Source organism: Corvus kubaryi, unplaced genomic scaffold, assembly GCF_017639235.1.
Source record: "Corvus kubaryi isolate FWS band 111438036 unplaced genomic scaffold, C.kubaryi_AGA036_p1.0 37334, whole genome shotgun sequence".
NCBI classification, from domain to species: Eukaryota; Metazoa; Chordata; class Aves; order Passeriformes; family Corvidae; genus Corvus; species Corvus kubaryi.
In genome coordinates, this window is record NW_024581108.1 from 25,188,913 (window position 1) to 25,212,752 (window position 23,840).

The 23,840-nt window shown below is 52.3% G+C and overlaps 3 protein-coding genes across 7 annotated transcripts in view; 1 reads left to right on the top strand and 2 right to left on the bottom strand.

Annotated features, from left to right (window-relative positions):
* Window positions 1-394: 394 nt before the first annotated feature.
* DEPDC1 (DEP domain containing 1) lies at window positions 395-10,468 on the bottom strand. 5 transcript variants are annotated; one of them, XM_042030972.1, is made up of 12 exons: window positions 10,369-10,468; window positions 9,573-9,838; window positions 8,836-8,980; window positions 8,004-8,122; window positions 7,493-7,623; window positions 6,961-7,008; window positions 6,146-6,286; window positions 4,852-5,679; window positions 4,127-4,299; window positions 3,282-3,458; window positions 2,891-3,076; window positions 395-1,106 (listed from the first exon to the last, which is right to left on the bottom strand). In XM_042030972.1, exons 1-12 carry the CDS (start codon window positions 10,420-10,422, stop codon window positions 966-968), a joined length of 2,409 nt encoding a protein of 802 aa, XP_041886906.1. In that variant the 5' UTR covers window positions 10,423-10,468; the 3' UTR covers window positions 395-965. The 5 variants fall into 5 exon arrangements, with proteins under 5 accessions (XP_041886906.1, XP_041886903.1, XP_041886904.1 ...); XM_042030969.1 differs by having other exon boundaries at window positions 6,961-7,005; window positions 10,369-10,449; XM_042030970.1 differs by having other exon boundaries at window positions 4,852-5,652; window positions 10,369-10,449.
* A 578-nt stretch (window positions 10,469-11,046) lies between these two features.
* Window positions 11,047-20,911, bottom strand: CTH (cystathionine gamma-lyase). Its single transcript, XM_042030987.1, has 12 exons — window positions 20,720-20,911; window positions 19,063-19,144; window positions 18,651-18,746; window positions 17,284-17,393; window positions 16,605-16,736; window positions 15,352-15,409; window positions 14,993-15,070; window positions 14,229-14,381; window positions 13,954-14,075; window positions 13,486-13,538; window positions 12,295-12,433; window positions 11,047-11,643 (listed from the first exon to the last, which is right to left on the bottom strand). The coding sequence occupies exons 1-12, from the start codon at window positions 20,879-20,881 to the stop codon at window positions 11,635-11,637; spliced, it is 1,194 nt and encodes a 397-aa protein (XP_041886921.1). The 5' UTR covers window positions 20,882-20,911; the 3' UTR covers window positions 11,047-11,634.
* A 2,771-nt stretch (window positions 20,912-23,682) lies between these two features.
* Window positions 23,683-23,840, top strand: part of ANKRD13C (ankyrin repeat domain 13C) — a 19,382-nt gene continuing 19,224 nt past the window's right edge. Inside the window, exon 1 of the mRNA XM_042030988.1 lies at window positions 23,683-23,840. Within this exon, the coding sequence (XP_041886922.1) occupies window positions 23,773-23,840 (68 nt within the window). The 5' untranslated portion in view covers window positions 23,683-23,772.

The window sequence follows — 23,840 nt, forward strand, 5'->3', positions numbered from 1 at the left end:
AGCAGCTGGGGCTGCCCCTGGATCCCTGGCAGTGCCCAAGGCCAGGCTGGACATTGGGGCTGGGAGCAGCCTGGGGCAGTGGGAGGTGTCCCTGCCATGGCAGGGGTGGCACTGGATGGGCTTTGAGGTCCCTCCCAACCCAAACCAGTCTGGGATCTCAGAGCCATGCAGTAGATTAATTATTATTAATTATTCCTTCCCAAAGATACTCCTGCAGATTTATACTCATGTGGGGGAACCTTTATCTTATAGTAATTAATAAGCAAATCCCTAACTCTGGAAAAAATAGGGAAATTCTGTATTCTGGTTCCACTCATCTCACTTCATGGGTCACTCCTATTTTGAGAATCACACCAACAGATCCAAAATGAATTTTCCATGAAAATGCCAGAAATACACTTCAAGTCTTTTAATATAAATAAATATCAAAAAACGGATGAGGGTTTTACAGATGATATGAACAGAAGCATTTTAGGGAGTAAGATAATCATTTATTTATGGTAAACTGGCTCTCCTGGTTCTGAACTCATAGAGGCTCCTTTGTTTAAAGACAAACATTTTGAGAATAGAAAAGGCACTTAGTCACAACACACACACACACATAAAAACTCCAATAAATGGCACAAATTCCTGACCAGACATTAAAAGGTTAGAACAAGAGCAAGTCATTAGTTTCCCATAAAAAACCCATATATAAATTTTTGGTTAACAACAGCTTTATGTGGATTTTCACATTTTCCTACTCCAATATATTGTAATAATTTGTAAACAGATAAATATTTTTCTTTTAGAAGTTATTCCAAAGTATCTGCACAACAACAACGCTATTTTGGCACCTTTCCAGCACAGTGTCCATGTAAACATTTCCTCCTTCCACAGACCAGCCACCGCCAAACTCCTGCAGCAATTCCTTTGGTGAATCCCTCAGCCTTCCAGCAGGGAGAAATGGCTCAGGTGGGCTGAAATCAATACCTGAGGCTCCGAAATTTGGGTTTCCTGAGGCTCAGCATGGGCTGTTTGATGGTGGGTTTGTTCTCCAGGAGCAGCGCTTCCGTCTCCGTCGTTGGGAACCTGCTCGCGTAGATCTGGGGATATTCCTTCTGGAACTGCAGCACACACGAGCACCAATGACAAGATAATCCCACAAAAACTCCACACTCCACGGTGGTGTGCCTGGAGAGCTGCCTTCCAGGAATTCCATGGATAAATGAGTTTTACCCAACAGGGAGCCAAGATTCAGCCTGTTTTGGAAGGGCTCTCCCAGGAAAGCTTACACTGATTCCATGAAAATGAAAATACCTGGAATCAGAGATGTGATTTGGACACTTTGCCTGTTTCCCATGCAAGGCCTCAGGAAGGGATGAAAAACTGTGAAATATCTGGACATCAGCCAAACCTTTCCACTGATGGATTCAGCCAACCCCTTTTGTAACTTCTGGTTGTTGGCACAACTGGGACCTTACCCTCTAGAAAGTGCCACGAATTTGGCTTTTCCCCAAAATTCCCAACATTTCCCATCAAGAAGAGTGTGTCCAGCAGGCGCCAGGGCAGTGCCCATCTCTGTGCTGGCACTGCTGGGGCACCTCCAGTCCTGGGATCACTTTTGGGCCCCCATTTCCTTCCTTTCCCCTGCTGCTGTGAATCATTTCTTACTCCTCACTTACTCCAAGTCTTAATCAACTGTAATTAACCATTCTGCTTTACATTCAGGAAGTTTTGATGCTCTTGAACCAAACCAGGCTCACTTTTAGAGGCCCAGAAAGTTTCCACAACACACATGGAAGTCAGAGCTGCACGAGGGGCACCAAAGCCAAGTGTGCCTGCCCTGAAAAGCTGCTTGTTCAAATGGGAGTCACAAGACTTGCTTAGGAGATTCCAGGACAAGTACAGAACTATTCCATTGGGCAGAAACACTTGCCAAAGGAAAGAAAAACCCTCCAGGATTAAATCCTGCCAAAACTGCTGTGTTTTAGCCTTACTATTAGGCAAGATGTTGGTAGGCCAGAGAAGTGCGAGATAATCTTGAGCACTACAAATATTACAAAACACAAGGCCAAGGCCACCAAAAGAATGTTTCAGGATTGTGAAGAGAGAGTTTGGTCTCTTAAAGCCAAAAATTATTGCTTTTAACACCTACTGAATTGAAACCCACCTATGGCATGTTAATGGTGACTTAGATGGCCAGTGCACCACAGGAATCCAGGCTGTGATTCCATCAGGAATCACTGAACAAGAGCAGAATCTCCAGCAGAGTAATTTGATACTGGTTTTACATCATTGTTTAAACTCCACTGCTGCCAGGCAGAGTCAAAGTCTGGATTATCATGGAGTGGTCTGGGTTGGAAGGGACCTCAAAGCCCATCCAGTGCCACCCCTGCCATGGCAGGGACACCTCCCACTGTCCCAGGCTGCTCCCAGCCCCAATGTCCAGCCTGGCCTTGGGCACTGCCAGGGATCCAGGGGCAGCCCCAGCTGCTCTGGGCACCCTGTGCCAGGGCCTGCCCACCCTCCCAGGGAACAATTCCTTCCCAATCTCCCATCCATCCCTGCCCTCTGGCAGTGGGAAGCCATTCCCTGTGTCCTGTCCCTCCATGCCTTGTCCCCAGTCCCTCTGCAGCTCTCCTGGAGCCCCTTCCGGCCCTGCCAGGGGCTCTGAGCTCTCCCTGGAGCCTTCTCCTCTCCAGGTGAGCACCCCCAGCTCTCCCAGCCTGGCTCCATCGGATGCAGCATTAGAAACCATCTTTAAAATCCCAAGCAGAGCACACAAAGCACCCAAAAGCTCTTGAGCACAAACATTTCTCGGCACATTCTGCTCCTCTCCTGCCCCAGGCTCTGGTGCCTGAGCCCTTCCCTCACAAAGGCACTGCAGAAGCAGATGAAATAAACTCACCTGTTTTAACTTTTTCTTTTTGTCCTTCACAGAGAGGTTTTTATCCTTGATGATGTTCTCCAAGAGCTCTGCCACTGCAGCCTGCGAGGTGGAGACCTTTTGTTCTTCAAACTCCTGAGGAGTGATTTGTTTGCAGTAGGAATATGTTGGCAAGATGGCACAAATGTCTTCTTTTTCCTGTTTGCACTGAAAGAAAAAAGGCTCTGCATGTACTCAACTCATTCTGTACTATTTGAGTAAGTACCTAATAAACACCCACACCCACTCACAAGCTGCAAAACATAAGATAACTAATATCTATACATTCAAAATACCCTGGGTTTATTTGCATTTTCCCACCTTCAGAAGTAACAATTAACAAATGAATTTGAACTGCTCTCATGGCACCAACCTGAGCCATCTTCAGGTACTCAAGGTGATCCCGCACAGCAACCTGCAGGTAAGCTGGGACTTGGAGTATTTCCTGCTGATGGTCCATCAGGAAGGAAACCAAGCGTGTGGAAAGCAGCTCATCCAGGTCTTCCTCCTGTGCACAGCGCAGCACGCAGCGGGAAAACGTCTGGATCAGCTGGAAGAGTTCAGCACAGCTTCAGTACACAGCTGTGGGGTTTACTTGTCTTCTGTCCACTCTACAGTGGCACAAATTCTCCAGTACCAACTGCCAAGTATGGTCACACAAGGAGGAAGAGTCATAGCTGTTCCCTCATCTGGATTAAAGTAATTTTTTTGGAATTGAGCAGCACTTTCAATTAAAAATACATATTCTGAAAAGGTAATAACACAAAAAGGCTTAACCTATGGAAAAATGAACATCTTCACAGAATCATAGAATAGAATCCTGGAATGGTTTGGGTTGGGACATGGACACCTTCCACTATCCCAGGTGGCTCCAAGCCACTCCAGCCTGGCCTTGGACACTTCCAGGGATCCAGGGGCAGCCCCAGCTGCTCTGGGCACCCTGTGCCAGGGCCTGCCCACCCTCTGAACAAAGAATTCCTTCCTACATCTCATCTAAACCTGAATCTTCAATTGGTCATCTTGAGACAAGTGAGGTGATTGGAAAAAAGCCAACCTAACCCAGACCTAATGCACACCAAGAGCCAGGTTTAACCTGGAAGGAGATGGACTTTAAGGTCCCTCCCAACCCAAACCAGTCTGGGATTCTAAATGGCAGCTGGGTGAGAAATCAGACTGAAGAACCATCTGCATTTTAAGAAGAGATTTTCCTTCTCTTACCAAGGACCTGGTGCCCATGGCATTGTGCAGCCGTGGCATATCAACATTGCCACTGATCCTGGCCATCATCCGCAGCAGCAGCTGCAGCTTCCTGCGGTTCGGGGGTGGAAGCAGCAAGCAGCAGATCTGCAGAGCTTCCACTGCAATTCTTTCTAGGTGAGGCTGCAGGAGATCTACAGGTTAACCACAAAGATGACTGGCATTAAGATTTGAACCAACTTCCAGCATATTTTTACCTCAGTACCACAAATTTCTTAACTTTTCAGAGAAATCAGCTCTAACACAGTAGAGAGAATGTACAGGCCTTTGTTTGTGTGGTCATCTTCAACTTTCTTCATTATGGTGCAATTAGGACCATAATACAATTAAGGAATGACACTCATTATTCCTAGAACTATTTCCAAAAAATAATGATTTAAAGAGCAGAAAAAGACATCTCCAACAGGCAGGTGTGTGCAGATTTCCTGCCTCCTTCCTCACTTACCTGAGCAGAAAGGCCAATTACTGACACATCAAGCTCATACTCCAAAGATGCTACACACTACTATTTGTTAGCAGAGCTACAGCAATTTCAACAATTTAGCCAGCAGATTTTCTTTGAAAGCCCCACAAATCCATGTTCTATGCCTTATCCACAAACCTAGCAAGAGTGGCAGAGGTGAGGGAAGCAGGGATTAGTGAGGCCACATGACAAGGCAGTACAACATGCTGGAGAAAGCCCTTACTTGTGCCAGCCAACACACAAGGGGAGGGGGGGACAGAGCGTTCTGACAGTTCTGTGCTGCTCCTGCAGAGTCTCTTTTGGATGGTGCTGCCAGAGCCCTCAGTCCTGCTGTGCACACAGGGGCTGGCCTCTCCCTGCCCCCAGGGCTGCACCGTGATCTCAGCGATGGGTCTGTTGATGGCAGTGCAGCTCCTGCAGCTCCTCCTGCCCAGCAGGCTCAGGGAGCGGCGCTTTGATCCGTGGCTGCCATCCCACAGCTCCTCACCCCGGGTGGATGGGGCAGACACTCTCCTGAGGCCATGGCTCTGTGTTTGGCCCGAGCCAGCCCAGCCCAGCTCCACCACAGAAGTCACTTCATGCTCATCCAGCAGTTCTCCACTTCCCGTGATGGTGCTCACACCACCTCCCCCGAGGGAGGCAGATCCTCCTTTATTACACACACTCGAAGCAGCAGCTCCAATTCTTTCCAAGGAGTAACACCTTGTCCTAAATGCTCCACGTGGCTGTTGCTCATTCCTGAATCCTGCAAGATTCTGGCAGCTCCCTCCCATCAGGTTCCCAGCACTCCCTTGCTGACATGGCAGTTGGTGTTGCTGCCGTTTCTTTTCATGCTGCTTTTGGGCTCTCAGCTCTTCTGAGGAAAACCTCCTGGAAGCTTCACCTTTCTTCTTCTCATCAGGCTCTTTGAGGAGCAGGCTTAGGAGAAGACACTCAGTGGACTTGAAAGAGTTCAACTGAAGAGTTTTTGAAGGCTGGGGGTCACATTTCTCCTCTTGGACAGAACGTTTTCCACTGCCCAGATCTGGAATTGGGATGTAGCCACACATAACTATCAGGAAATGAAAGAGATGTTAAAGATGCAAGTGGTATGAAAGTGAACCAGTTCAGAGAGCTGCTAAATGGGCAGACAGACAACAAAGTTAAGATATTAATTAAGATATTAATGAAGAAGACTTTAGTTCAGTCCCAAAGCAATTTAACAAGGTAATTGCAACCAACATGCAAGAACAAAGACAGGTAACACTGCAACAGTGAGGAACAGGCAGAACAAGCACTTTTTAAAAGTTATTGCTATTGAATATTTAGAATGTGAGCTGAAACAGCAATTTAAATGGGAAAACATGAGACAGAACTACATTTTAATTAACACTAATACAGAATGGAGCAGTGACGATCCTCCTCAGATCTGAGCTCCCACACAGATCAGGGGGCCAAGCTCTGCTTTGAATCACACATTTGTCCCCCAGCTGATCTAAACTTACAGCTTCCCTGACTGTTTCTAAATTCACACATACCTAAGATATTAACAAAGAGCTCATAGTATTCAAAAGTAAGCAATGGCTCAGGCAGACTGTGAAAATAATCAGCAACTGTTCTGAACACGTCGCGCTCAAACCCACTGTAGGTGGCTTGGCTCATGTCATTGTTCCTGGGCCCTGAAAAGAGGGGAAGAAAGGAAATTCACACCAAAAATCCACAATCCCATTGTAACAGGAATTTTTGAAAATCAGCTGAAGTTTATTCTTGTTTCACAAGCAAAGAATCCTGTCAGCAATCCACAAATATTGTATTTGGCACAAATAGTGTAAGAGGTTCCAGGCAGCCACTGAAGAGCTGTGCTCAGTTCTGTTCCACACCAAGAAAATAAAGACAGAAAAATTAATCTATGGTCTTTATAGGTTCCTCTGCAAAATAATAACCAACCCTTTTATGTTCCTTCATTTCCAAAGCACAGTGATGCCAGTTCTCCCACAGGGAGTTCTGGATTCTTGAGCAAGAGGAAACTCAGCACATGGAAAAAAGCTCATTATCTCTGGTTTCATTTGAGAGGCACTCATCTAATTAATGTCTAGTTGATGGTTAAAAAACCCAAGAAAATTGCTGTCCCCAGCTTAATATGAAACGTAGGAAATGTTTTGGTCCAGCTCAAAGCCAGGGACTGGAAAAGGAAAGTCCCTTTCACTCCTGAAAAGCTGCATTAGAGGAAACCACACACAGGTTTTGCCCAATTTCCTAACTGAAACATCACAACTGATTTCACACACACAAATATTTCCCTTTCAACTCTCAAAAGAGGTTTCTGGAACTCAGAAGCTCTTCAGGGACTTACAGTAGGCCAAGCACTTCATGGCTGACAACACCCAGTGAGGAAGGTCTTCTGAAATATAAACAGATAAACGTATTATTTACACACGAGCCCAAATAATTAGCAACTAATAATGGCTCATATGTATTAAATAACACTTAAAGTACAAAAGATTAAACTTAAAACTGACTTCAAGTATTGCTACACATGTGATTTTGATAGGACAAAGGGGAATGGCTTTAAGCTGAAGGTGGGCAGGGTTAGATGGGATCTTGGGAAGGAATTGTTCCCTGGGAGGGTGGGGAGGGGCTGGGATGGAGTTCCCAGAGCAGCTGTGGCTGCCCCTGGATCCCTGGCAGTGTTCAGGGCCAGGCTGGAGCAACCTGGGATAGGGGAAGGGGTCCCTGCCATGGCAGGGGGTGGAACAGGATGGGATTTAAGGTCCTTGAGCTGTGCTGTGGTTTGGGAAAGAAGTGCAAACAACAGACCATGAAACAGATCAGTTATTATTTATAAACAAAGAATGTTTAAGCAAAGCCAGGGAAATAAATGCCACCTGCTTTGTCCTGCAGAATCACCACCCCGTGTTTGCTGGTGCTGCTCATGTTGTACATGACAAACTCAGGAATGATCTGGGCCGGCTGCAGAACCTCCTCCAACGAGGGGAGCCCCAAAATGGTTTGCAAACTGGGGGAGGAAGAGAGCAGAGATTTGCAAGGAATGAAGGAAAACAAGTTCTTTTCATATCTATCCAAAAACTCTCGAGAAACTCAAGTGCTGTTTAGCAACTTCTCAGTTCCAGGAGGACAATTTTCCCTGGGACAAACAGCAACAGTCAGCCAGGAAGAGCACCTGTAGTGTTTAAAACATATTTCAGCAACAGCACATGACCAGAAATTCCTTAAACGCAACAATCCAATGGTAACAAATACATTGGAAAAGCTGTGTAAACAATGGCAAAAATATTCAGCTTAAAACAGTTTTAAAAATTAAGAACAAATTGCAAAAGCTTGATTGGGCTATTTCATACCTCAGTGAGAAGGTGCTTTGGGTAATTTGTCACTTACTGTATCAGGATGATATTTCTCCATGTTTCTTGCACATATTCCTGGCTTATTTCCCTGCCTTGCAGTGTGTCTTCCTTCTTTTCTCGTATTACATCAGGTTTTGGTCTTGCTAAGTTTTCCTGGAAATGAGTGGTTTATACTGTAAGGAATACAAGGCTCTTAAGGCAATTAAAAATTAGAGAAAATTGGAATTAGAAGAACAGGGCATTCTGTGGAACATTAAATTCCACATGAGCCAGAGAGGAACCTTCAGCCTCAGCACTGAAATGGAAGCACACAACTAAAAAGCAAAAGAAGTGGAAAAAAAATAACCAAACAACCTTGATCAATCTCAAAATCAGCAATTGAAAAGGTAAAAACACCTTAAATCCAGACTTATTAATATGTGAATTATCCTCCTTTAGGACTGGAATCTAAATTCAGAATTTATGCACACAAATCTCAAATTAATCAAGGGCCACGTGCACATTCCATCTTCTCCAAAAAGCTAAAGTTAAATGATTTGTGCCTTTTATTTGTCCCCCAAAGATAAATTAAGTTTCAACAAGGCCATATTGTGCACACAATTTCTAGAATTTCACCTTCCAGCCCTCCCAGTACTTTAAAATCCCTTAGCAGGGATAATTCTGCACTGAGACAAAACAAAGAAAACCCAAAACAAAATAAAAACCCCTCCCATACCAATTTATTTCTTAATTCCTTACCTCCAAATGAGTTCTCAAGGCAAGATGCCACAACAGAACAGTGTCACTAAAAGATTCTAGTTTTACTTTTTTAAAGAGTAAAGATGATACAAGACAACTGCAATCCTGTAAGGAACAGAAGCTATTACCAGAGACTGCAGGAACTCCGGTTTTTTCAAAGCCCTCCTGGATGAACTGGGCAGTTTAAAAGGTTTTCCTTTGTCTCCAGAGAAGTCTTCCAAGTTCTCCCTTGGTGGGCTTGGTAGAGGTTTAACTGGAGATGTTGAAGGAAATCTGTAGTGAACAGGAGAGATGTTAAATACATTTAGAATTGGTCGGTAATCAAATAAATGACTTGACCAAAACGAAAACTCTCACTCCATACCAAAGTGACTCCATAGGACTGTGAAGAGATTCAGGAAAATCAAAAGGAAAACACTGATTTTTAAAATTTATCATATGATAAAGTAGCTTTGGGCTGTTTATCTTGATGCCAAAGTCAAGCTGAAGATGTTGGCACAGAGAAAGGCCAGAATGTGAGAAGTGAGGGCCTTTAATAGCTTTCATTTCAGAGCTGCTTGGCTCTATTTCCCACTTGGACTTTGTATAAAAGGTCCAAGAGAAGCAAACCCAGCAGGGAGCTACTACAAAACACTCTGGCTTCACTCCAAAGCACTGGAGTGCTGCTTGTATTCCAGCAAAAACCTCGGGTAGACAAAAGCATGGACACGGGAGCAAAGCAGAACACTCAGAGGTGTAATATGATGCTAATAATTAAATTTTTGCCCAAAACGCTCAACCCAAAGCAAGTTCTTTTTACAAATCTGAGCATTTTAAATTAAAATTCTCAATCTGAAGGGCCACGGAATAATTTCAATCTCAGTACCTGTACAGGGCACCGTTGTCTTCCAGGTTTTCAGCTCCCCACCTGCCTTTGATATCCTCAATGACGTGGTTTTTGAGGAATTTCCGCAGCAGCTGCACCGTTTGCTGCCTGGTCACGTCGGGCCCGAAGCTGCTGTTGCTCCTCAGCACCTGGTGGAGCCAGTCCGCGGCCTCGGCGGCGGTGAAGCAGCCGCCGTGCGAGCGGAAGCGCCGCCGGTGCCGCCGCAGGGGCATCCCCGCTCGGAAGTGCCGGGTGACCTCGTTCCACTGCGCGGAAACGGAGCGAGCGCGGCAGCTGAAGCGGCGAGCGCAGCGTCCCGAGGATCGGGGCACGGGGCGGGGGGCCCGGGCACCCACGTGTCGTGACAGGGGAGTCCCGGAGCGCCCCGTGTCGCGACCGTAGGGGGGGGTCCCAGGGCACTCCCCCGTGGCGATAGCGGGCAGGGCACCCCCGGGCACGCACACACCGCGAACCGGGCACGGCGCGGGACGGCCCCAGGTACCCCCGTGCCGTGACAGGAGCAGGGGGCCCCAGGGCACCCACACTTCGCGGCAGCGGGCAGGGAGCCTCCCTAAGCCCCCCCCATGTCGTGACAGCAGGCCCGAGGGGCAGGACCACCTCCCGTCCCCCAGCGCTCGCACGGGTGACACCGGCGCCCCGCTGCCCCCGCAGCAGCCGCGCCCCCGAGTCCCGCACGCGGCCCCGCTGTCCCGGTGCCTGAGCAGCCCCCGCTGTCCCGGTGCCTGAGCAGCCCCCGCCCAGTGCCTGAGCAGCCCCCGCTGTCCCGGTGCCTCACCAGTCTCGTGGCGCGGTACGGCCCCGGCCCCGGCCCCGGCCCCGGCCCGGCCATGGCGGCCCCTCCGCCGGGGAGCGCAGCGCCCCCTGCTGGCCCCGCCGCGCGCACAACGGCCGCCGCCCGCCGTTTGAATCCGCCGGCGGCCGCTGATTGGCCGAGACAGGGGCACGTGGCGCGTGACGCCAGCGGCGGGCCGGCCTGAGGGGACTCCGCAGGCCGCGGGTTCGGATCCCGCCCCGAGCACCTCGACAGGCGTTAATTACCCAACTGCGATTAACAGTAATTAACAGAAGCTCATTAATCCCAGTTCGTTACTTAACAGTAATTAACGTGCTGGGACCGCTGGCCCCGCCTCATATCAGAGGTGCTCCGGAGGTGCAGGGGTGGCACTGGATGGGCTTTTGAGGTCCCTTCCAACCCAAACCAGGCTGGGATTCTCTGGAATTAAGTGGGTTTGGGTGGGAACGCCTTCACCTTGGTTTTCGCAGGATTTAATCCCTCTGTGCAATGAAGGTTATTCTGGGTGTGGCCAATACAGAATGGTCCTGCCTCAGCTCCGGCCCCTCACCCCGGCTCCAGCCCTCCTGACTTCCCACAGCAAAATTCCAACCACTCCGGGGTCACTCCATGCCCCGATTTTGAACACAAGGAGCACAGGCACATGGGAATACAAGCAAGGAAAGGAAAAGTATTTTTATTAAAATAATTCCAATAATTCCCATGACAGCACATGATTTTTTTCTTAAAAAAGAGATTCCTCCTTAGAAAGTTATTATTTACCAGCTGTTGGACTTCATTTTCAATAAAACATCAAGAGAAGGAAAAGGTTTTAAGCAAATCTCCAACTGAATTAAATTAAATTAAACTGAATGAAAATAAATCTGAGGTCAATCAAGTTTTTGCGCTGAGCTGATGGGTGAGAAGAGAAGGAGCTGAGAGCAGTACCAGGAACCAGCCCCTGTGCCCCAAACCCTGCAGCAGCAGCAGGAGAAGCCCTGAGCTCTGCTGGAGAGCAGGGAGCACATGCCCGGGGTGCCCATGGCTGCTCCCACACAGCTCCTGGCTCCAGACATTCCAGGGAGAGCCCAGGCTGTGCCCAGCACAGTCCCTGCCCAGCCAGGGAGAGCAACCCAACAGCAGCACGGGAGAGTCCCGGCAATCCAGGCTGGAATTCCCAAAAGCAAAGGCAAAGCAAGAGTGGTTTGGTTTTCCGTGTCCTCGTCCACAGCCATGTCCAGTTCCAAGTTCCTTTTTGACCCTCAGGGTTTATGCAAACTGCAGGAAGCAAAGGGAGGGATCATTGTGCTCGGCCCCTCTATCAACCACACATTTTGATTTTGCTTTTCACAAGCAAAAGTCACATTTTAGCGTTTGATTCTCTTCATGCTCTGTGCTGGCACAGAGAAATCTGGGGAGTTACTGGTGATAAGTTTCCCTGTCCTAAAAAACCCCAACACCCCCCCCCCCCCAATAAAAACAACCAGACACAAAAAGAGAAAACACAGGAACAGACCTTTCCTGCCTGTGCAGAGCACCCAACACCTCCACAGCTGCTGCAGGTTCACATTTCCCCGTTGCCCCCCAAACCCCCACGGCCGCTCCCCCAGACCAAACTCCCCCTTCAAACACCCGGATCTGCCCAGCTCTGCATCGGGGCAGGCTGGCTTTGGGCAGGGGCTGCAGGGACAGGACCCGGGAATGCTTCCCAGTGCCAGAGGGCAGGGCTGCATGGGACACTGGGGAGGAATTCCGCGCTGGGAGGGTGCCCAGAGCAGCTGGGGCTGCCCCTGGATCCCTGGCACACAGGGAAACCGGGCAGGGAGAGCTTTCCAGCCACACCCCAGGGCCCATCTGGGAGGGGCTGAAGGGTCAGCCAGTGGGAAAGGCTGGATGAGGATTATTTTTGGAGGGGAACACCCCACTCACCGCAGCCTCCAGGGCCTGGGCCAGGTCTGCCAGCAAATCGTCCGCATCCTCCAGCCCCACCGAGAGGCGGATCAAGGTGTCTGTGATTCCCAGAACTTTCCTTTCCTCCTCAGGCACTGAGGCGTGGGTCATGATGGCCCTGCAGGGATAAAAAAGAGAATTTTTCCTAAGAACTTGGGACTTTAATTGGTAAAACCAACCCAGCTGGTTCCCTGCCAGCACCCCTGAAAAGGCAGCAGGATTTGACACCTCCTCTGTGCCGCTTGTGTGACCCCACAGATGCAAAGAGCTCCTGGCAGCAGCTCCTGGAAATGATGGGAATGCTGACAAGCCAGGGAATTGCGTCTCCAGGTTGTATTTCCAAGACACAAATGATTAATAAGAAGTGGATACTTAAAAATCTGGAATTTAAAAAGGAGAAAATCCCATTCCTCTTCCTTCCAGAGCTGTATTTTTATTCTAAAGAAGAGCTGTAAGCTCTGCATGTGGGGAATGTGCAACCTCCAGTACAAAACCTCCTGGTTTCACTTCTGCTTTCTCAGATGCCTTCTCAAACTGTCCCAAATGACTCTGGAGGGTTTATCCCCTCCAGCCACAGAGCACACAGGCAAGAAGGGATTTCCCCATGTGCTCAGTCACTGGCACCAGCTCCTGTCAGCTCCTGGAGGGGTTCAGGGTTTGCTGTTAATCTGAAATCAATAAGTGAAACGATTTAGCATTGAAATACAGTCATTAATTTCCATGTATCTTCCCAAAAAGCAAATTGGCTTTGAGTAAAACAATCCAATTCCATCAAAATCCTGGGTCCTGCCAGGGAGCCAGAGGCAGCTGGGTGCACACAGTGAGCTGTGCCCTCTTGTGTGAGCAGGGAGCACGGCATTCCTCAATCCAAGCTGCTCCTTATCCCAAGGCTCAGCAGCTTCTGCGACTGTCTGCATGGACACGAGCTGTGCCTCAGCCCTCCAGGCAAAATTCCTCCATCCCTGCACTCTCCCAGAATTCCCTCCCTCTGGGGTCTGCCCTGGCTTTGTGCTGCACACCAGTCCTGGAGTTCCACTACAGGCAAAACAGCTTTGGGGGCTGGAAAACAGCTTTGGGGGCTGGAAAACAGCTTTGGGGGCTGGAAAACGGTGGGAATTTTGTGGTGCTCTGCAGCTTTTTGAGGCTCTGAAGATGGAAGGATGAACTTACGGATGCTCTGCCAGGCTCTCGTAGCCACCCAGACTCTCAGCCAGGGTAAACACCTATAGGAGAAAGGGAAAGGAGGTCATGGCTGCATGGAAAGGGAGTTCATAGATCCTGGAATATCCTGAGTTGGAAGTGCCCACAGGGATCACTGATCCAGCCCCTGGCCCTGCAGACAGCCCAACAATCCCAGCCCCGGGCGGAGCTGCACCAGCCCCGGCTCCCCCGTCCTGCAGGAAGCCCTTCGGGAGCAGCAGCTCCTGGGCTCAGCTGGACACGCCTCCTCGCCCTGGGAGCAAACCAACACTTCCCGGGGCCGAGGCGTCCCTTTGCTCCCTCTCATTAACCCCCAGGGACAAATGATCCCCATTCGGAGTCGGGAACACCCAAAGCACCAGGCAAGAAAAGCCACTTCCACCCTCCCCTCAGCAGGGCAGCTCCAGCTCCCTCTGAGGGTGATTTTATTGCCTTTACCTTCAGGTGCTTGAGGAAGGCAGAGGCATTTTTGATGTTCCCTTTGACGTAGAAGGTGACCATCCCAGGACAGCCCGTGCATTGCTTCTGCATCACCTCGTACTGGGGGTGGGAAGGCAGCCCTGGAAGGGGGAGAGTTGGGAGAATTCCCAGTGAATTCCAGTGCAGAGCTGGGGCAGCTCCAGTCTCACTGAGCTGGGCACCCAGCCCCAGTCACGGGGCACCACAGCTCCCAAATCCCTCCCCCGGGATGCTCCCAAGTCCTGCCCACCCACCTGGGTAAATGACCTTCTCCACCTGGGGATGGCGTTCCAGGAACTTGGCCACAGCCAGGCCGTTCTGGAAGTGCAGCTTCATGCGGATGTGCAGAGTCTTGAGCCCCCGGTTGCAGAGGAAACAGTCAAAGGGGGAGGGGACAGCTCCCAGGGCTGTGGGAATGGCAGCACAATTCCACAGAGCTCAGCAGCGCCGGTGTTTTGCATTCAGCAAAGCCAAACGCGTCCTCATCTCCAGCACTTCTGAGGTTACAACAAGTGGGAGGACACCCGAGGCAATCTCTGCTCCTCATCTCCCGCACTGGGGAGCCAGTTAATGAGGCCAATTAACAAGCTCAGGCCTCAAGGATTACATTCATTGGGCACAAAGCACCTTCCCTGCCTCTGCTGAGGGCAGAACCCTGGACAGGAATTTACTCCTGGCAATGAAGAGGCCGGAAAATGGTTGGAATCAACAGAGATGATAAATCTGCAGTGGGCACATCCTGCTGGGCGAGTGAGTTCCAAACCCCCCTAACTGCAGGTGGGCACCCCGATGGTTTCAGGATGTGCCCCAGAACGCTCCCGAAGCGCCCAGGAAGTGGAGACCAACGTCTCTCATTTGATTGGAGTTTTCATACTGGAGTTTTTTTAATTGAGCTTTTCCCAGTTCTGTTAAGTTACATTCCCAGGCAGATTTCCCACTTGTGTGCATGCACTCCCTCCCCAGCAGGAGCTGGGGATGTGAACAGGATTCCTGTCAGGAATTCCCTGTCTGGACTTACAGTACTGCAGGAATTTCAGCCTCTCATAGAGATCATCCCGGTTTACAGAGACCAGGCCCATGAGAACATCGCTGTGCCCTACAAATGACAGGGGACAAGAATGGGATCAGCCACTCCAGCTGCTCCAGGGTCCTGCCACAAACCCCCACTGTTAATAAAATCCCTGGGACGCCTCCCACTGTCCCAGGCTGCTCCCAGCCCCAGTGTCCAGCCTGGCCTTGGACGCTGCCAGGGATCCAGGGCAGCCCCAGCTGCTCTGGGCACCCTGTGCCAGGGCCTGCCCACCCTCCCAGCCAGGAATTCCTTCCCAAGATCCCATCCATCCCTGTCCCAAGGAAGTGCTGAACTCCCACACTCACCGTTGATGTATTTGGTTGCAGAAGTCATACAAATATCAGCCCCCAGGGACAAAGGACGCTGAAAGGAAAGGAAAGGCACAGCTCTGAATGAAGTTGGTGTGCACTCAGGTTCCTTCCCAGCTATTCCAAAGGGCCGTGAGCTTACACAGGAAAAATAAGTGGAGAAACCAAACACAAAGACCTGAGGATGACCATAGAACATGTGCTAAAAGCAGCAGGACAGGGAGGCACTCTGAATTCATGGTAAGCACAAGAAAATGGGATTTAAAAGCACTGCTCCAACTCCCACGGGCTCCAGGGAGAGAAGAGATTGAACACATCCAACATGCAGCTCATATTTGGGAAAAATAGTTCTGTTGCTCAGCTGAGGCAGGGACAAATAATGGAATTTACTCTATAAAGTGCATTTCCTCAGGAAATGAAGGACTCAAACTGCAAAGCAAAAGAATTGCTTTGTTTTCCAGGTGCTGGAGACCCTGCCCTGCATGAGGAAAGGAGGCTCCTTTGCCAGCTCTCTGTCCCCTCAGCTCCCAGCTCTCCCCAGGTGCCTCCTGAAGCGAGACAAACCAGGAGGTGGATGGGCAAGAGGTGCTGGGCAGTGCCAGTTTTTTAATCAATTGCTAATTAAGGGACTGTGCACATGATATCAACACATTCTAAAGAGTAAGGGGCATCATTCAATATGTAACAAAGCAGGCAGATGCAAAGACTGCTGGTGCCACAATAAACACAGACTTCCACCCAGGGAATGTGGAGATGCACAGCCAGAACCACCATGGAAAAGGCCTTTTACACTCAGTATTGATGGACAGATCACTGTGATGTTCTCCTTTTCTTAGCACAGTGTGGTGCATCACCTACTGCTCTCACCAATTAATCATTAGCACTGGCTTTCGCTCCACACCAGGCTGCTCCAGACACATTAACCAGCTCCCTGTGCTCTTCCACACAGCCCTTTCTGGAGGAAATTGAGAATTCTAAAGTGAGTAATATGTTGCAGGGGGAAATCACCAAGCCTCTGGTATGGCCCAGGCCAACTGCAGAGCTGCTTGAGCTAAGCATTAACACTTTCTGCAGAGTTCTCTTAATTCAGCAAGATCTCAGTACCCTGAACAAAACCAGGCACTTTGCACTCTGCAAGAAGGGTGACTTTACACCTAAAATACCAGGGCTTAGCTGGGTCTCCTGGGAAGTAGATCTGATATAATCCCTTTCCAAAGGTGTCTCCAGCTCCCCTGGGACAGGTGACACACCTGGAAGTAGGAAGACATGAAGCTGTTGTCCACGGCCAGCAGCACCCCCGGGTAGCTGTGCACCATGTCTGCGCAGGCGCGGATGTCGATCACCTTCAGCGTGGGGTTCGTGGGGGTCTCGAGCCAAACCAGCTGCACAAACCCAACAAAAACACCAGGTCAGAGAGCTCCCAGTGCTGGGTGAGCCCCAAGGGCTCTGGGTGCTCACTGGGGTCAGCTCCCCGCGGGCTCTGTGCAGCGGGACCGGGCAGTGGCCCTGCTGCAGCGAGGGCAGCCCTCAGCTGGGCTCCTCCAGGCTCAGGGAGGTTTCCCTTCCGCTGGGCTGGCACCATCCCAAGGGCATCCCAGCTGGAGAAGGCCTCGCACAGCCAGGAGTGAGTCTTGTCCCAAACCCTTTCCCAGCTGAGCTCCCTGCCCCTGGAGCAGGGATCACCCACCCAGTGCCATGGAGCACCTCCGGCTCCGGGCTCCTCGGGGTTCCCTCTGCTCCTTCTCACCTTCTCCCTTCTCCCTCCTCTCTCTCTCCAGGGGTTTTTGCCCTTCTTAGGATGTTTTCCATGAGGCAGCACACTGGGATATGGTGGATCCAGCTGTGCCCCAAGCTGCCCCCCCTCAGCTCAACAGCTGCAAGAATAGAACAATTTAATATCCCTTTAAAATCCATTTCCCTCTCCCCTACCTTGGTCTCTGGTGTGATTGCAGCTTCCAGGCATTCTGGTTTTGTGAAGTCAACAAAAATTACTTTCAAATTATTTTCTGAGGCTATTCGCTTGAAATATCTGTTTGTGCCTAAAAAAACCCAAAAATCACAAAATGAAACAACTTCCTTAACTTTCGTTCCCTGCTCTCCAGCCTCTTGCACCACCCAGGGACAGTCAGGGGGGCACAGCTTTATGCTGCACACCAGAAATGGCACATGTCTATTTTCTTTGTTTACAAAGTTTCAAGATTGTTGCAGGTTTAATGATCCTGAAACAGCAATAATGGGAATGTGGGATCAGAGTGATTGATGAAGTTCTGGAAATCAGTGTGGGAGTTTTTGACCAGGAAATTAAACAGAGAAGAAGAATGAAGGGGAGGACTCCAGCTACTGTTTCCCATCCCTCCATTAAAAAGGATTCCTTCCTGTCTGACCTTGAGGCCTTTCCCTGGGAAGACAAAAGAATCCAGCAGCAACAGTTGATCCACAGATGTGCTGATGCAGCACTCACTACCAGGAAATACTGCCTGGATTAAAAACTGATTGATTGGGGCCTTCTGCCAAGGCTCTCCCCAGGGACTCAGTTCTCCATCCAAGCATGAAGGGATGGAACATGGAGGTGCAGTCTGTGAGCTGAAGGAATGGGTGGTTCTTCTGCAAGGAAACCCTTTCTTCATAACAAACCAAAGCAGAGGAGAAACAATGAAATTCCTCCCTGCAGAAACCAGCCCAGGCTGAGGCTTTAATGAGCAGGGAATGTCCCTGGGAACTGCAGTGAGCTCACCCTGTGGAAGGACTCTGGCAGTGCTGGATGCACTCTGCCACTGGGGAGCTGTTTGGAACAGGGATTGATAAAAACAGTGCAAGGTCAACACCAAAGAGTGGGTTGGGGCAGCACTGAAGTGCTCAGAGGACATGGGGACAACAGAGCAAAGTTGTGCTTCTGGAGGAAATGATGAATTGGTGTTTGCAACAGTCCAGACAAAATGCTGGCTGGGAAAGGGCCAAACCTTGGGAAGGGCTGGGAGAAACACCAGACACTGGGAAGTGCTGCTGCCTTGGGCTGCAGAGGCTCCTGCTCTGCAAACAAACCTGGCCAAGACAAAGGTGCTGCCATTTCCCCTCACTCAAACATGGATTCCTTGTTATGTATTTCTAAGCCTCCATGTTGTGCCAACAGATTATTTCAACATCCAGATCAGACAGGGGGCATCTGTGTCCTCACAAAGTGAAAAGGCTTCAAAGAACAGTGAGGTCCTACGTGGGAAATTCAGAGTTCCTGAGAACCACAGGCAGGTTTAATCCCTTGCACAATGAAGACTGAAGCCACAGGGTGCTGCACCCACCTCCATAGACATCATCCATGCAGATAATTGTGTCCCCTGTCTTCAGCAGGTGACAGATGTTCAGAATAGCTCCCATGCCAGAGGAATAAGCCAAGCCTGGAAGAGAAAGGAGTCAGTGGCAGATGGGCCGTGTTTGATGTGACACAACAAGTCAGACTTGCCTTGGCCTTCCTCGCTTTGCCTCTGAAAAGAACCTGTCCTGTCACTTTTCTGGACGAGAAGCGTTGGGCTCTTGCCCAGCACGGAGCTGCTCTTGCCCACAACCAACAGCCAGAGCCGTGGTCACGGAATCATGGAATGGTTTGGGATGGAGGGACCCCAAAGCCCACCCAGTGCCACCCCTGCCATGGGCAGGGACACCTCCCACTGTCCCAGGCTGTCCCAAGCCCCGTCCAACCCATGAGCTGCTCACAGTATTTGGCTCCATCGAGGGCGGCCACAGCCTTTTCCAGGCAATCCCGGGTGGGGTTCCCAGACCTGCTGTAGTCATAACCCTGGTATGGGAATAAGAAAAAACATCAGAGAGAGCACTGGGAAAGTTTGGGACAACAGCAGTTCTAGGCTCTCTAAAGAGCCCTGGCTGAGGGCATCCAGCTCCTCCCAGAGCAGCAGGAAGATGTCCCGGCACATCCAGCTGGGATCCCCACCAGAGAAAGGGGTCTGGGGGGCACTGGTGCGAGGAGCCACATTCTCCTGCTTTTCCCTAGGAATCCATCTGTGGGAGCAAAGGGCGTGGGCTGCACAGTCCAACCATCCTCAGAATGCCAGGCTGGGTCAGGCTGGAAGGGACCATGAGGGTCCCCTGGTCCCATCCCTGCTCCAGCGGGGCCATCCCAGAGCACAGGGCACGGGATCCTGTCCAGACAGTTCTGGTTATCTCCAGTGAGGGAGACTCCACAGCCTCTCTGGAGGAAATTCTCAGGAAAAACGTGTGTCCATCTCCATCACACCCACAGGGCACTGGACAACTCCTCTCCTCAGTTTTTGAGAACCCATGCGTTTCTCAGTGCCACAGCTTTTATGCAAATTCTGGGGAAATTTAATAAGGAAAACACCACTCATGCATGCACAGATGCAGTTGTTACCGAGAGAAGCTGCTGAGCACCCTGGGATTTGCCTGCTTTTAGGATTTCTCTTTAAGGACAACTTCCTCATAGTCAGGAATCCTGCAGATCGCTCTGCAGAGCTCCCAGCAAGAACATGGATCCTGTCATCAGGCTGAGGATACAGCACCGTGACTCCTCCCGCGGGCCTCCTCAGCACAGCTGGGATTCTGTGTGGAATGAGGGATCACAAGGCAAATTCCTCCTGCCGACCAGCACGGCACGGGTTTGGAGCAGGTGCTGAATTAGGAGTGGCAGCTTTGTGCCACGTCCCGTCAGAAATTCCAGCATAGCTCATTGCAAACCTTTCCAGCACTTTCTACAGGGCATCCACAAAATCCTTATGAAATATTCCCTCGGTTTGGAAGGAAAACTGAAGCAGGCTCTTACACAAAGCGTGTGTAGTGGAACAGGGATCCTGCCTGGGCCCTGCGGCGGGGGCAGGGCAGGGAGAGCCTCCCAGATCCCCGGCTCCGGGCAGCCCTGGAGCAGCTCCCTGGAGAAAGGGGGCTCTGGGTGCTCCCTGCTCCCCTTCCCCCGCCTTTCACACGGGAATCATCCCAACCTCTCCCGATCCCCGTCCGCTGCGGGAACACGGAATCCCGGGCTGGGTCAGGCTGGAAGGGACCACAGCGGCTGCTCCGGTCCCATCCCTGCCCCAGCGGGGCCATCCCAGAGCACAGGGCACGGGGTCGCGTGCAGGCGGCTCTGGAACATCCCCAGCGAGGAGACTCCACAGCCTCCCTGGCGAAAGCCCCGCTCCCGGCGGAGCGAGATGCTCGCGTTTGCCCGGGAGCTGCCACGTGGGGAAACACCTGCACCGGGAGCTCCCTCCCCTTCCCAGGACCTGCCGCCTCCCGGGCCCCCGGCCGGGCCACGCTGGGGCCGGGAGGGGGGCTCGGTGTCCCTGTGGGTGACCCGCTGTCCTCGTGGCGGGCTCGGTGCCCCGGTGGCGGCCGCACTCACCGCGTGCTCGCCGGGCGCCCGCTGCTTGAAGGTGGTGGAGAGCGAGATGGGCGGCACCACGGCCCCGGAGCGCCACTGCTCGGGCTCCTGGCCGGCGTGGATGGCGCTGGTGGCGAAGTGCTTGAAGGGCGGCAGAAACCCCCGCGTCCCCTCGCCTGCCATGGCCGCGGCTCTGTGGGACCGGCCCTCAGCGCTCCAGGGGGCTCGGCGGGGCGGGGCCTCCGCGCCTCCTCATTGGCTGCGGTACCGGCGGGGCAGGGCCTCCGCGCCTCCTCATTGGCTGCGGTACCGGCGGGGCGGGGCCTCCGCGCCCTCCCATTGGCTGCCGGTGGGGCGGGGCCCGCCCGCTGGGGGGCGCCCGCGCGCCGCGCGCTGTGGGGCCGCTCCCGGGGAGCCTTCCCGGGATCCAGGAGCGGCGTTCCCTGGGAATGGCCGGGAATAATCCGGCAGCACGCGGCTGATCCGCAGGGGAGCAGAGTGCTGACTGCCCGGCAGCGCTGCCTGGAGTACCTCGGCACCTGGGAATAACCCCAGGCACGGCACAGGCTGGGGGGGACCTGCTGGAGCAGCTCTGGGGAAGGACGCGGGGGTGCTGGGGGACAGCGAGCTGTCCCTGAGCCAGCGGTGCCCAACGGGATCCTGAGGGACGGCGAGCTGTCCCTGAGCCAGCGGTGCCCAATGGGATCCTGGGGTGCATTGGGAAGAGCATTCCCAGCAGGGCAGGGAGGGATCCTGCCCCTGTGCCCAGCCCTGGGGGCACCTCTGGGGTGCCGTGCCCAGCTCTGGCTCCTCAGCCCAGCAGGGCCAGGGAGCTCCTGGAGCGGGGCCGGCGGAGGCTGCGCAGCTGAGGAAGGGCCTGGAGCATCCCCGTGCCCAGCACAGGCTGAGGGAGCCGGGGCTGCTCAGCCTCGAGAGGAGCCCCAGCTGAGAGGGGCCCTCAGCCCTGGCTGTCCCTGGCTGCAGGGAGGGCTCAGGGCAGGGCCCGGGCTCTGCTCCGGGGCCCGGCAGCGGCCCCAGAGCCACGGGCAGGGCCTGAGCCCAGCAATTGCCCTGCACAGGAGGCAGAACTGCTGCCCTGGGCAGGGCCAGCCCTGAGCAGAGCCCAGAGAGGCTGTGGGGTCTCCTCCCTGGGGATATTCCAGACCTGTCTGGACTCAATCCTGTGCTCTGGGATGACCCCGCTGGAGCGGGGAGGTGGCACCAGAGGAGCCACTGTGGGCCCTTCCAGCCTCACCCAGTCTGGGATTCTGTGATTAAAAATTAATTCACTGGGTCTCCCTGCCAAGGTTGTTTCGCATGGACTGACGTCCATGGAACAGCACTTTGGCATCTGAAGACAAAGAGCACATATGTGCTGAAGGCCACATATGAATGATTTTTATATCAGATTTTTTAAGGAAACATTTTCTTTGCAACAAAAATATGGATAAAGTCTGAGCAAAGCTGGATCTAAGCAGAACATACCCTGGGGTGTGTACAGGGCCACGCTCCAGCACACAAGCAGAAACCTGGGATTTAGGAGGGAGGAATTCCATCCCGTGGTGACAAATCTGCTCCCTGTAGGAAAGTTAGACGGACAAAAAAACCCATTCTCAAGAATTTTTAAGTGTACAATAATCCCACAGTTGGGATTCCCTACAAACAGCAGTTTTCCCAGAGCCCTTCCCATGAGTAATGCCTCGGTTCCATTTGTGGGGTGAATAAGGGAGCCCATAATAAGCTGGTAAACAGTGACTTCATGCCTCCAGTAATTAAAAATGCAGCGTGAGGCTTCTAACATCAGCTAAAACCTGAGCCAATCCATCCCTGCCGCAAGACCAGCTGTGCTCCGCGTGTGTTTCCAGCACGGGAGAACAGACAGGAGGCATCAGAACTGCTGACAGAGCCAGCCTCTCACATTCTGCCTGCAAATGGGTTCGACTTTCCTCAAAAAACAAGGACAGACAGAAAAATCTCATTGGAAAGACCACTGGAGTATAGAGCAAAAACAAATCTTTGGGATTTCTTTCCTGAAATTACTTAAAAGTCTGTGTTAAGACTGTAAAAAGCTGTGTGGGAAGCAGCTGGGGACAACAGGCACAGAATTCCAAAATCTGCCTGGAATTCTCCTTGGCCACTTGGGATGAGGGAGGTGATGCAAGCTGGGGAAAGATGAGGTCAGCAGGAAGGCAGTTCTGTTATCACAGCAGGTCTGGTCTTCCTGGCAACTTGGGGCTTGTTTTCCCTGGAAGAATTAGTAAAAAATCCAATTTACCAGGAATTTGGGACATCATCACTTTTACAGTTATTCATTCCATACTGGAAGCAGAAACTTGCAGAACTGGCCCAGGACCGGGAAGTGCTGTGGGAAGTTGGGAAGCTCCGACCCAAACAGGTCCTTTCTGAGCTGACAATGCACCCACAAGGGCTCGCACTACGACAAGGGGACTGTCCCGTTTTTCCCTTTCCCCGCACGTGTTTTTGAGGAAGACTTGTCCAGGTCCCATCATTCCCCGAAGAACTTTCCGAGGAGGGTGGAAAAGCACTGGAACGGCTGCCCAGGGAGTCGTGGACTCTATCTGTCCCGGTCCCTCAGGATGTGCCCGTTGGGATCGGTGCCCGATCCTGTCCCTCAGGAGGTGCCCGTTGGGATCGGTGCCCGATCTCCGATCCCGTCCCTCAGGATGTGGTTGTTGCGATCGAGCCCATTCCCGATCCCGCCCCTCAGGCCGTGCCCGTTGGGACCGATCCCGTCCCTCAGGCCGTGCCCGTTGGGATCGGTGTCCGATCCCCGATCCCGTCCCTCAGGATGTGGTTGCTGTGATCGATGCCCGACCCCCGTTCCCGCCCCTCAGGCCGTGCCCGTGGGGGCGGATCCCGCCCCGCCCCTCCCGGTCACTCCGTGGCTCCGCCCGCGCGCCCTCGCGGTGCGGCGCAGTCTCGCGAGAGCGGCGGCGCAAGATGGCGGCGCGGAGCCGAGGCCCGTGAGGCGCGGGCGGAGCTGCGGCCGCTCCGGGGGCTCCGGGCGGGACCGGCCCCGCGGGCTCCGAGCGCTCCGGGCGCTCCCGCCGGCCATGACCGGCGAGAAGCTCCGCTCGCTGCGCAGGGACCACAAGCCCAGCAAGGAGGACGGGGACCTGCT